The sequence below is a fragment of the Myotis brandtii genome, unplaced genomic scaffold, assembly GCF_000412655.1.
Source record: "Myotis brandtii unplaced genomic scaffold, ASM41265v1 scaffold84, whole genome shotgun sequence".
Lineage (NCBI taxonomy): Eukaryota > Metazoa > Chordata > Mammalia > Chiroptera > Vespertilionidae > Myotis > Myotis brandtii.
In genome coordinates this window covers 9,675,613-9,687,837 of record NW_005371410.1, presented here as the reverse complement: position 1 = coordinate 9,687,837, position 12,225 = coordinate 9,675,613, and the positions used below count along the sequence as shown (strand labels likewise).

At 35.2% G+C, this 12,225-nt stretch overlaps 1 protein-coding gene and 1 long non-coding RNA gene across 3 annotated transcripts in view; one reads left to right on the top strand and one right to left on the bottom strand.

Annotated features, from left to right (window-relative positions):
* Nucleotides 1-11,146, top strand: part of LOC102264017 — a 54,508-nt gene extending 43,362 nt beyond the window's left edge. The window contains exons 3-4 of the long non-coding RNA XR_314629.2: nucleotides 10,819-10,895; nucleotides 11,083-11,146. This is a non-coding gene — a long non-coding RNA (uncharacterized LOC102264017). The remainder of the gene's footprint in view (nucleotides 1-10,818; nucleotides 10,896-11,082) is intronic.
* The window catches only part of PNPT1 (polyribonucleotide nucleotidyltransferase 1), a 47,579-nt gene extending 36,258 nt beyond the window's left edge, over nucleotides 1-11,321 (bottom strand). Inside the window, exons 1-8 of one of the 2 annotated variants that reach the window (XM_005884594.2) lie at nucleotides 11,128-11,321; nucleotides 5,872-5,932; nucleotides 4,986-5,060; nucleotides 4,251-4,356; nucleotides 2,843-2,892; nucleotides 1,697-1,760; nucleotides 1,553-1,600; nucleotides 557-670 (exon numbers count right to left, since the gene is read on the bottom strand). In XM_005884594.2, the coding sequence (XP_005884656.1) occupies nucleotides 557-670; nucleotides 1,553-1,600; nucleotides 1,697-1,760; nucleotides 2,843-2,892; nucleotides 4,251-4,356; nucleotides 4,986-5,060; nucleotides 5,872-5,932; nucleotides 11,128-11,288 (679 nt within the window). In that variant the 5' untranslated portion in view covers nucleotides 11,289-11,321. The remainder of the gene's footprint in view (nucleotides 1-556; nucleotides 671-1,552; nucleotides 1,601-1,696; nucleotides 1,761-2,842; nucleotides 2,893-4,250; nucleotides 4,357-4,985; nucleotides 5,061-5,871; nucleotides 5,933-11,127) is intronic. The other variant, XM_005884595.2, reaches the window with a different exon arrangement.
* Nucleotides 11,322-12,225: the final 904 nt, after the last annotated feature.

Below are 12,225 nucleotides of genomic sequence, written 5' to 3'. Positions count from 1 at the left end.
GATTTTTTACAGAGAGGAAGGGAGAGAGATAGAGAGTTAGAAACATCGATCAGCTGCCTCCTGCACATCTCCTACTGGGGATGTGCCCACAACCAAGGTACATGCCCTCGACCGGAATCGAACCTGGGACCTTTCAGTCCGCAGGCTGACGCTCTATCCACTGAGCCAAACCGGTTTCGGCCACCACCTTCTTAGAGGATATAAAACCAGGCTTGGAATGACTGAATTAGCTAAATTAACATATTTAAACTAATAAAACAATTTATTACCAGATTTAGAATTTTAATTTATAAACTGGCTTTTCAATTTAAAAATAATTACTAAAATGATCTTGTTAAGGATTTTTGTATATTTCAAAGTTGTATAACATTCTATAATTTTAGCTATTGTCTGATGAGGCAAGAGCACTACCAAATAAGGCAGACATAAAACAAAACAAAAATACTTATGACTAATTGACAAAAAACACATACAAAAAAAAGAGTTTAAATGCATCTTTAAGAAGCAACAACTCATAAGTAAAACCCAGAAGAAATTTAGTACTTAAACTACTTACCAATTTGACTTTTAGGTGCTCCAGCAACCACTAAATTTAAAGTACTGGAAGACATTTCTTTTCGTGTTGGATTAACAACACATTCTCCATCAATCATTCCTATTCGTACTGCCCCTAAAATATATTAAAATATTGGCAGTTGTTTAACAATCAGTTTTCAAGACATTAGTCCAGTAATGGTCTCAATCCCTGTCTTTAATTGTGACGTAATAAAGTCCATATTTCTATCATGGTATTTAAGGCCCAAAGGGCATCCCACCCCACCCTACTTTCCTGCCTCACTGAATCACTCTGAGTTGCTCAAATATACAATTTCTTCCACACCTATGTGATTATGTTCATGCTCTTCTCCTGGTCTAGACTTTACTTTCTCCAAGGCAAATGCTTACCATATGATCCTACTAATGTTCAGCTTAAAAGCTGACTACTCTGAGAAGCCTCTTGACAGCCTTACTTCAGAAGACTAAACCCATTCTTCTCTATCATTTTCTTAGCACTTTGACTTCACATTATAAATAATTATTTGTTTCCCAAGAATTGCCTCATTTGTCTTTGAATTGCTGGTGCCTACTCTGCCTTTGTTCCTTTAGTGCTTAGCTAAGTATCTGGAATTTAGGATACTCAATAATTACTCCGTAAATCATTTTTATATTGCATAATTAAAACTTGTAAGAGCTGTAAATTACAAACATGTTTGTTTTTATCTTGAATGGGTATGTACTCTGACAATTTCCCAGGCAAAAAGAAAAGTCCTCAAACAGAAGAGGCAACTAAGAAGTATCTAGGGACACAAAATCTCTAACACCCTAAGATTGCTATCAGAAACAAAATCTAAGGCAAGGATGAAAATGGCAAAAAGAGCTGAAAGAAGTTTTAGAATGTTACCTAATTCAAGATAATAATAGATAATAAATCGGAGCTAATAAATCTAGGCCCTTGCTCACTAGTATTTTCCTGAAAAATCATAAATGTTTCTTATTTCAAATACTAACTTACCAATAGGTCCATTCCAAGGAATATCTGATAATGAGAGGGCTACAGAAGCTTAAAAAAAGAAAAAAATAAGAGCTGAAATAAAAATATTTCATTGCTTTAAAAAAAATCAACAGTGATAATTGTGATCTCTATTTTTATACTTACCACCATTAATTGCTAGGACATCAGGCTCATTAACACCATCTACTGCTAACAAATTACAAAGAACCTGGTACAAGGGAAAAAATTCAAAGTACTTAAGAAAATATACTTGATTTTGGAGGATTATCATTTCAGTTAACATCTTGGCCTAAAACATAGGAGCACTAAATGATTAAAAGCATGGGCTTTGTAGTCAAACCCCTTAATTCTGATTATCACTAACTACATGCTTGACCATGGGCAAATTACTTAAATTAAACCTTAAAAGTTTCCTCATCTTTAAAAAGAAAAATAATAGTATCTTCCTAAAAATTTTTATGAAAATTAATGGAAATATTGTGTGTAAAGTATTCAATAAATGTTAGCTATTTCTATTACATAAAAATGTTCCCTCTTGTTTACAAGCACAGACAAAACAACCCAATGAATTACTTTACACTACAATAATATACCTACTTCTTATACTTAAAGAAAATTTCTTGAGGCAGTGACATCCTTGCAAAAGCATATTTACAAGGCATATTTATTTTTATCAAATAAATAAAAAACTGTAGTTAATTAAAGTATTTTGGTCATTCTGAAAGAAAATATTCAGAAAGTATTACATATAATGAAGTCGAGGCTTAGAAGACTTAATAATAAAAATAAGTAATAAAAATTAATTATGTGGGGGTGGCCAGGGAGAGGTCATTGGGGGGAAAAGGAGACATATGTAATACTATATGTAATGCTTTAAACAATAAAGAATTTAAAAAAAATTAGTTATGTTGATTGTCCTAGCCTCTGTTACTAATATGACCTACAAGGCCCAAATTAATCTGCCCCCACCAATCTCAATCACTCTAACTTTCAAACTCACCAATTTCTTTTTTGCCTCAGGGCTTGTGTGTTTCCCATTCCATCTGCCTGGAATGCTTTCCCTACACTCCTGGGTTGGCTAACTCCTATTAATAATTCAGGTATCAGCTAAAATTGACACTTATTAAATATTAGCTTTATGATATTATGTTTTTTAAAAAATTTAATGTAGCATCACCAAAAATTCTTATTTTGTATTCTTTATATAATATTTAGTCAATACGTATTATAGAAATTCATTAAATAATTTTTGATTGATGGAAACAAATAACCTAAAGGAGACCACCCTACCTGTGTATCATAAAAGTAGCCAGCTGGAAAAAGAGGTCTAATCGAACGATCTGCCAATAAAAAGAGAAAAGATATTAAATAGTACTGACAGAAGTAGCTTTACAGTTCGAAATGTTTTCCCTATTAAACATCAGGCTAAAAAATAGTATCGATAGCTGTTCAATATGTAAAACAACAAAACAAAACCACCACAAAAAACCCTTGGACTGATTTACTGAAGAGGACAAAGATAAATGTCAATGCTTCAATTAATACACACCAGGCTCTAACAACAAAAAATTAGCAAAGTAGGAACACACAAATCTAAAATTGGGCAGCAGCTTTTAATTTCATTAGGTATTAGTTACTAATATAAGCAGAGGAAAGAGACTTACAAACAATAGACCAAAAGAAAATCCTGCCTTAGTATTCTGTCTGATGAATGCATATAAATATACAGAAACTAGCAATTTCTGGGTAGGAGAACTATAAAATCCAAGCAATCCACAATATTTAAAAATGTCAAAGATTTCTGCTGTAAGGGAGAGGAAGGGGTTTCAGTGATCCAGGCGAGAGTTGAAGGAGGCTTGGCAATGGCAGTGGAAGATTAGAAAGACTGAGAAATAATTAATTGGATTTGGTTGAAGGTGTGGTTAAGGATGAATCCCAAGATTTTGGCTTGTGTTATAGGTAAGAAGAAAGATAACTTCATTAATTTATTTTCTATTTCTTATTATAATCTGTTATACATGCAAAAATACTATTTGTATATATGCAACTTAAAGAATAATAATTAAAACTTATGTACCCTTTATGTCACTTGAAAAAAAGTACATACTAATACATTTGAAGCCTATGAGCTCCCCTCTATGATCTCATCCTCCCATCATTCTCCATAAAGGTAACCACTATCCTGAATTTTGTTTAATTTTGCCTTTGTTTTTCTTTGTTGTAAGTACCATATATGTATCTATTCTTAAAACAGTGATTGGTTTTATGTGGTTTTGAACTTAACGTTTATTCTGTTTGGGGTTCATTAAGCTTCTTCAATCCAAAGACTGATAGTCTTAATAAAATTTTGTAAAAACTTTGGAAAAGAAAGGATGCCAAAGATTTGAAAGATTAGACATTTTCAGTAGTTAATGAATATAATGCTTTTAAGAATTACTATGTTAAATATAAAAATGAAAATTACTAGGAATAGATTCAACAGAGTAGAAGCATGAGCCATGGAATTTATATACTCAATAGAACTCATTCATTTAGTCAACAAATATTTATTGAATGCCTATTTTGTGCCAGGCAGTATCCTGGGTCCAAGGGATGTAATGAAAGAAAACTTAAGAGATATTGTAGAACACAGATGAAAGAGATGCTAAAACAGGCCTAACAGAGAGGGTTAATGCTTCTATTTTTTTTTCAATCTTACCTATTACCCTACTTGTAAGTATTTCTTTATCAGAAGATCCAATCTCTCTTCTAAGATAGTTTGTGGGAATTCTACCTGCTGCAGCAGCCTTCTGTCTATAGTCAACCTGAAGTAGTAATGAAAAAAAAACACAAAGTTCATTTGACTGCTTTTTGCAGTAACAAGCTGTTCCCTAAGAATTATTATGATGATGCTAATTCTCCTGAGGTTGTAAACAACATATTCCAGACTAAGAATAGAGAATATTTTATTTATTTTTAGAGTTTTGCATCACTTAGGCAAAGGAGAGGTGATAGAAATGTTTCAGCAAATTGATTTTTAAAAGCCTTCCATTACTCCCCACAGTAGCTTATTCTAGTCAAGTCAAACATTTTTCTTTTTTTGTATCCAAAGAGGGAAGCCATAAAATCCTAATGAACTTTTCACTTTTCAGCAAACATATACTTGCAGACTCATACTGAAGGGAATCCTATAAAAGCAATGCATTCAGTGTACTCATCAAAGTACTCATGTACTTCCACTGTTCTTGTCAACTTTTGAACATGGGCATTCTAAAGTATGCTAACTACTAATATAAGAATTGGTTATGAAGCAATCAGTTTAAATTCTTTTAATTACTTAGTATCAAACAACAAAGGAAAATCCTTTTTGTCGGAAGTTTACATTTTGCACTTAAATATTACAAATTCTACATTTATGCTATGTTATAGTTCAGGCAAATCAGCAAATACTTACCACCAAAGGCAAGAACTGGGAAGGTGAAGGTTTTGTTTTACTGACTGCTGTGACCATCACCGCAGTGTCACCTGACTTAGTTAAAAATAAACAACACTAGTAAATTCCTTTAAAATCAGATATTAACACATAAGTAGTGACTAAATGAATCCTCACTCCAGTTAAACCCAAGTAAAGAGAACTGTTATCCCTTGACCTAATGTCAATGAAAATAATTATTCACAAGTAGTCCAATCTTGATCCCTTCTGCATGATCATGTTCTGTATTAGAATAGCCACTGAGCTTTTCAAAAGCAATATAACTAAAAGGAAAAAGACTCACACAATCATATTTTTTACTTCTTAAGAGGAAATGTAGACTATCCATAAAGAAAAACATCCCAAGTATTACTACTAAAGAAACAAGAAAAATCACTTTCTCTACAAAAGCATTATAGAAGTTATTTATAGAATAAATAAATAAGTTTGGAAGAGATCTTAAAGGTCATTTAATAAATCCTGCCCTATGATTCCCTGGTTATCTAGAATGGTTCTGACACTAGAAATGGTCTGAATAAATTTCCTATGCCACAATTCTAAAAAGTTATATGATGTGAAAATATTCAGTACCAGTCTCCGTAACAATTTTTAAGATGAAAATGTAGCCCTGGCCAGTATGGCTCGGTTGGAGCATAGTCCCATGCATGAAAGAGTCTGGAGTTGGATTCCCAGTCAGGGTACATACCCAGGTTGCAGGTTCAATCCCTGGTTGGGGCATGTATGGGAGGGAACCGATTGATGTTACTCTCTTGCATGGGTGTTTTTTTCTCTCTCTCCCCACTACCTAAAATCAATAAAAAACATATCCTTGGATGAGGATGAAAATGTAAAAAACTGGACTTTTTACCTGTACTACAGCAGAGCCATCTGCAAATCTGGCTAGTTTTCCAGAAGATATTTCCAGTTTTCTGTTTAAAAAATAAAAATTCAATACAAAAGCACTTAAGTCATCAGTATAATTCACAGCTTAGTATAACATAATCAAAGATTCTAATGAGCAAACTAAAGGTTACCAAACCCCACATGACCCCATCCAGCAAACAAAAAAGGGAGTTTATAATCATTATTAAAAGTACAAAGGGGAAAAAAAAGTACAAAGGGAATTTAAGAGCTGTGTAAGGAAAAATATAGAAACCAAGGCAAAGGAGTAATCTGAATGAAGTATTTTGGGGGGTATAGAAGCTCGCTTTTTAGATGCTAATTCCCATTTACTATCTTAGTTTAGTCTCTTTTCATTCCTTGCCTGTTGACTAAAGCAGTCTGGATCATTTCCCTACTTAAAATCCTTTAAAATTTCCCCATTGCTTTATACTCCAAAAATTGCTTACAGAGACCTTCAAATTTAACAGTGGTGCCAAAGACAAGTCAATGGGGGGAAAGAATAGTCTTTTCAACCAATGGGGCTAGACAAGTGGATATCCATATGCAAAAATGTTAATAAAGTTGGACCCTTTCCTCATACGATGAATAAAAACTAATTCAAAACCTGAGTATGAAAGCTAAAACTATAAAATTTGTAAGAAAAATAATAGGAGTAAGTCTTTTATATGACATCAAAAGCACAAGCAACAAAAGAAAAAAACAGATAAACTGAACATTAAAATTAAAAACGTTCATGCTTCATAGGATATCATCAAAAAAGTAAAAGAAAGGTGGGAGATGTTGATAACTGGGGAGACTATGCATGTGGAGGGCAGGGTGGAAATGGGAAATTTCTGTACTTTCCCTCAATTTTGCTTTCAAAGTAATACTGCTCTAAAAAATAAAATCTATTTAAAAAAAAAACTGAAAGAAAATCCACAGGGAAAGTAACTGCAAATCATATATGTGATAAGGGACTTATATCTAGGATATGTAAAGAATTCTCACAACTCAACAATAAAAAGACAACCTAATTTTAAAAACTGGCATAGGATGTGAATAGATGTCTCTCCAAAGATTTACAAATGGCCAATAAGTGCATGACAATATGCTCAAAATCATTAGCCACCAGGGAAATGCAAATCAAAACCACAATGATATATTACTTCATATCTATTAGGATTATGTGTTGGTGAGGGTGTGGAGAAACTGGGAATCCTCATATACTGCTGATGAAAATGTAAAATGGTGCATCTGCTTTGGGAATAAATCTGGCAATTCCTCACAAAGTTAAACACAGACATAGCATATGACCCAGCAACTCTACTCCTAGGTATATACCTAAGAGAAATGAAAACATATACCTATGCAAACATTTGCATATGAACATTCATAGCAGCATTATGCATAATAGCCTCAAAATGGAAACAGCTCAATTGTCTATCAACTGATGAATGAATAAACAAAATGTGGTATAACCTATATAATGGAATATTATTCAGCCGTTAAAAAATGAAGTACTAATACATGTTACAATATGGATAAGCCTTGGAAACATTATGCTAAGTGAAAGAAGGTAGTCACAAATGACCACATATCATTTGATTTCATTTATAGGAAATGCCCCGAATAGGCAAATTCATAGAGACAGAAAGTAGATTATTAATTGCCTAGGGCTGTGTGGTCTGAGAACAAATGGGAAATTACTGCTAATGAATGAGAGATTTCTTTTTTTCGTTAATGAAAGTATTCTAAATTGATTATGGTGATGGTCACAAATCTATATTAATACATTAAAAACCACTGAACTGTACATTCTAAATGGGTAAATTGTATGATATGTGAATTATATCTTGATAAAGCTATCTTATATACTGGGGTGCATAAAAGTAGGTTTACAGTTGTAATACAAATAAATAATATAATAATTAATAAATAATGTAAGAATAAACTGTCTCATGTACTCACAACTGTAAACCTACTTTGCCCATGTCTGTACATGAAATAGGCAGCATGTCAGCCTTATTTCCCAGATTCTGCAGAGTACAAAAAGAGGTCACTGAGGGCTTGAAAGAGACCAGCAAAACTTGTCAGAGCCCATAATTCATAAAAGTATTGTGAAGGCAACCAACTCAGTGATTCCTGAAGATACTTAGGAAGATGTTCAGACCCATGAGCTCGGCTTCTATCATAGTCCAGTGCTGAAAATAAACACACACATACACACACACACACACATACACACACCAGTGCACCACCCCAAGTAAGATTATTTTGCCCATCACATGTCAGAGGGATGAAGGGACAATCCTTAATATTTCCAACCACTCTTTTGCCAGAAGCCTGAGTTCATGAAAAGCATATTTATCTATTCAGTTAAGACTCATTTTGTTAAATTTGAAAGTCAGAATAAAGCATGTACATTGTACTATCAGCTCTGATCTTGAAATCTTACAGGGATTTTTTTTTAACCACAAGAAATATCTGGGGAATTCCAGTTGGGTTTCTATTGTTCAACACAGATGTTATGATGACAGCCCACAGTAAAATGGTATCCCCTGACAGATGGAATGAATGATGAGGTGAAGAGATGAGGCTAGAGTTGAAATAGTCGGGGCGGGGGCAGCGGGGGGGAAGGAGGTGAGGGTGAAGTACGTGAATCAGATGGTCAGAACCAGTCACACTGTAGCATCAAGCAGACTCCCACCAACCTGTTGCTGAAATTAGTATTTTATGTATAAAACATCTCCAAATACTACATATAAGATGGACAACACATCAGTGGCTTCTGTGAATTAGACCTGGGTGGCTATATGGGAACTATATGGGAAGGAGATTTTTGAGCTTTTTAAATGTTGAACCATGTGAGTGAATACCTAATCAAAAAATACTTTTGAAGAAATAAATAATAAAAAGAGTAAGATGAGCAAGGAAATCCTTTTGGTGGAGAGAAGAGTGGGAAGATGTAGCAATGTAGCTCAGGAAGTGAGGAGTAGAGAGGAGCCACAGAAAGTAGAAATACAGCGAGAGAGATCTATAAGGCTCTTCCAGAAAAATTCAGTAATAAAAACTAAACAAGCAAACAAATCACCTTATGGTTTGGCCTCTGCCTATGTCATTTGCTAAACTCACATTTCACTTTTTGCTCCATCCACAGTAAGTTATTTGTAGCTACTCAAATGCACTTTCTCACCTCTGAAATGCACTTGCCACTTTCCCTGCTGCTTTCTCCTTGCCCTTCAAGATTCACCCTCAATGGCAAGTTTTAGTATGTGATAAATATGCCTGTGCTCCCTTAGCACCTGTTCATACCTTTCCCACAGTGATTTTCCCAAGACTAAACCTGTGTTTATCTTAGTTCCTCATACAAGAGCGCTGTATACAGTCGATGGTCAAAAAAGCTTATTGAAATGAAAATTAAACAGTTGCCTCAAAGGTTACTATGAGTATTAAATACATGTGAAAAATACAATAATATAAAACCTTCTCAGGTACTGTAAATTCATATGATAACAAATATAAAGTTCACGGCCTGGGCCAGGTGGCTCAGTTGGTTGGAACGTTGTCCCATACACTCGCAGGTTCAATTCTTGGTTGGGGGGTGTGCTAGAGGCAACTGAACAATGTTTCTCTCTCTCTCTCAAATCAATAAACATAACCTTGGGTGAGGATATTAAAAAATTACACACACACACACACACACACATATATATATTTATATAAAGTGCATGGTACATAGCAGTCACATACTATATGCTGCAAACAACGAACTTATAACAAAGATTAAAAAAATGTACTCACCCAGCAGTAATGATAATTATGAACCTATTTGATACATCACATGATACAGGTTTAAAAAGAACTAGCTACAAAAGAGTTCCAGGTTGACAAATGATCATTTATGGAAAATTTGGAGGGCAGGGGCTGATTTTGTTGCTTTGAGTCTGAGTGCTTAGCACATAACAGGTGTCTGTTGAATCTACTGTTCAGGGTCATTTCTTCAGAGAAGAATGTTCAGTCCTTGAAGAATGGAAGAGATATCCTCTCCCTCAAAAAATCAGGATCAAAGAATGCCAGAGGTGGAAGAGCCTTATAGATCATCTAGTGCAGAGGTCAACAAACTATAGCCTGTTTCTGTATAGTCTTTCAGCTAAGAATGTGCTTTTACATTTTTGAAGGGTTTGTAAACATACCCTTTCTCTCTCTCACGAATATGTGACAGACAGTATGCAGCCCACAAAGTCTAAAATAATTACTATCTGTTTCCTTACAGAAAAAGTTTACAGACTCCTGATCTAGCCCAGTCTCCTCGTTTTGTGAAATAAGTGGTGAAGTAATTTGTTCAAGATCAGTCATTCAATAAGTAACGGAGGAAGGCCTGGATTCAAAGTCATATGTTCTGGCTTTTTATATGAATTAGGGCAAAAAAAATTTTTAAAGTACATGTAAAAAATGTGTGTGTGTGTGTATACATATGTATGTGCATACATGTATATATATGTATAAACATCAGTTTCATTTATTTCAAAAATTATTCAAATACAATTTTTAAAAAGTGATTTTAGATGTCATGCTCTATCCACTGAGCCAAACTGGCCAGGGCCAAATACAATTTTTAAAAAGTGATTTTAGATGTTAATTCTGGCAAAAGGATCCCTGGAAAAAGTAGGGGCTTTGTAACAGAAATATAAGTTCAAAATCCACTTAGTCTCATAGTACTAGCTTTGTTGAGCATTTCTGAATCTCTGTTTTCTTAACTATAAAAATGGGTGTAATAGTACCTTTACTACAGGTTTAAAAAGAGTGTAGCATATAACTGGTGTTCAATAAACTTACGTTTCCTTTCCCTTCATAACTAGGGTCATACTGGCCGCGTTTTTAGGATTGGATGATGTCAGCTCATTATCCTGAGGTGGAATGTTTTATATTTCAGAGTCCAGGAGTCGCCGAAATTAAAGAGAATGTAATCAGGTGGTCAGACTCAACTGAAGAAAGGAAGCCCGGAACAGGGTAAGGAGGAGGACCAAGAAGCAAAGGACCCGAGGCTGAGACAGGGAGGGAAGAGTGAGGGTGCAGGGAGACAGACTCCAAACCCGGAGAGGGGAACCTGGCATTTAGGTTTGGGATGAACAGAGGGAAAAGAGGCTAGGGTTGCCAGATTCCTATCCTGGGAGATGAATGTACTAATTGCTGACAGGACAGAATGCCTGTGAAAGGGCAGAAAACGCACATCCTCCCTTACCTGTTGCCTAAGTCCACGGCCACGGTACGGGACCTGGCGCCACTCCATAGTGCTCGCACCTGCAACTGGGTGAGTGCCCGATCCCGCCCTGGCAGACGGAGGGCACTATCGCCCCGCGGCCGGAGCCGGAGGCATGAGCAGCAGTGCCTGCAGGCCGCCATGACACCCAGCACGCGATCCGCCCGGGCTGCGCTCTGATTGGCTCACTTTCAGATGGCGGGCGGAGCCTGTTCCAGTTTCGTTTCCGTAGTGCTGGGGGAACGCAGGGGACTGGAATAACTTGGCTACTTCCTACGGAAACCAGAGAGGGTCAAACCTCTGAGAACGCGATCCTGCCGGCCTCTAAGTATCTGCCAATGAAAGGCAGTTAGAAAAATAATGCTTGGTGTTTTCTTTTGCTATCGTAGTTTAAAAGAAAGTCCTAGAATATGTTTAATAAGTACAGTAAATATAGAGTAATAATAGAAGTCATCAGAAAACATATTATTGTTATTTGGCTTCTTTGAGCTGAGAATTAGGAGAACTTGTGGTGGTACAAGAGATCTCTCTCTCCCCACTGTGCCTTGGTTTTCATTTTATAAGTTTCACAGAACAAATATATTGCTGCAAAGCTTTGTGTTCTTTTATTTCTAGTAAGTTAATTTCTCATCGACCTATATCATTTTAGATATCTTTATATCATAATTTCTGGTTCTTTTTTACTTTCATTGTTAGTATTTCTCTGCCCCTCTTGGTCAAATGTCAATATTTGCTAAGCCAACTCAATTTTGGAAAATGAAAAAAATCTTTTTGGAAGTTGAATTTGATTAATATTTAGCGAGTGGATAAATTTCTTCCACCCCCTCCTAATCCAGTCTATAGGAAAATCCATGTGGTCATTGAATGAACCCATGATTGTTTTCCTATTATGAGGGTCATATTTTTCTTTTAAGGTTATAACACTCTTTCCCAAAACAAATTGGAACAACAAAACCCAACACACACTCAAATATGATTTTAAGAACTACAAATGTTGAACTCCAAACAGACAAATGATTTGGTGATAAAGTAGCTCCTTGACACCTTGCTTTTGTGATCTATTATTACTGATTTGGAATT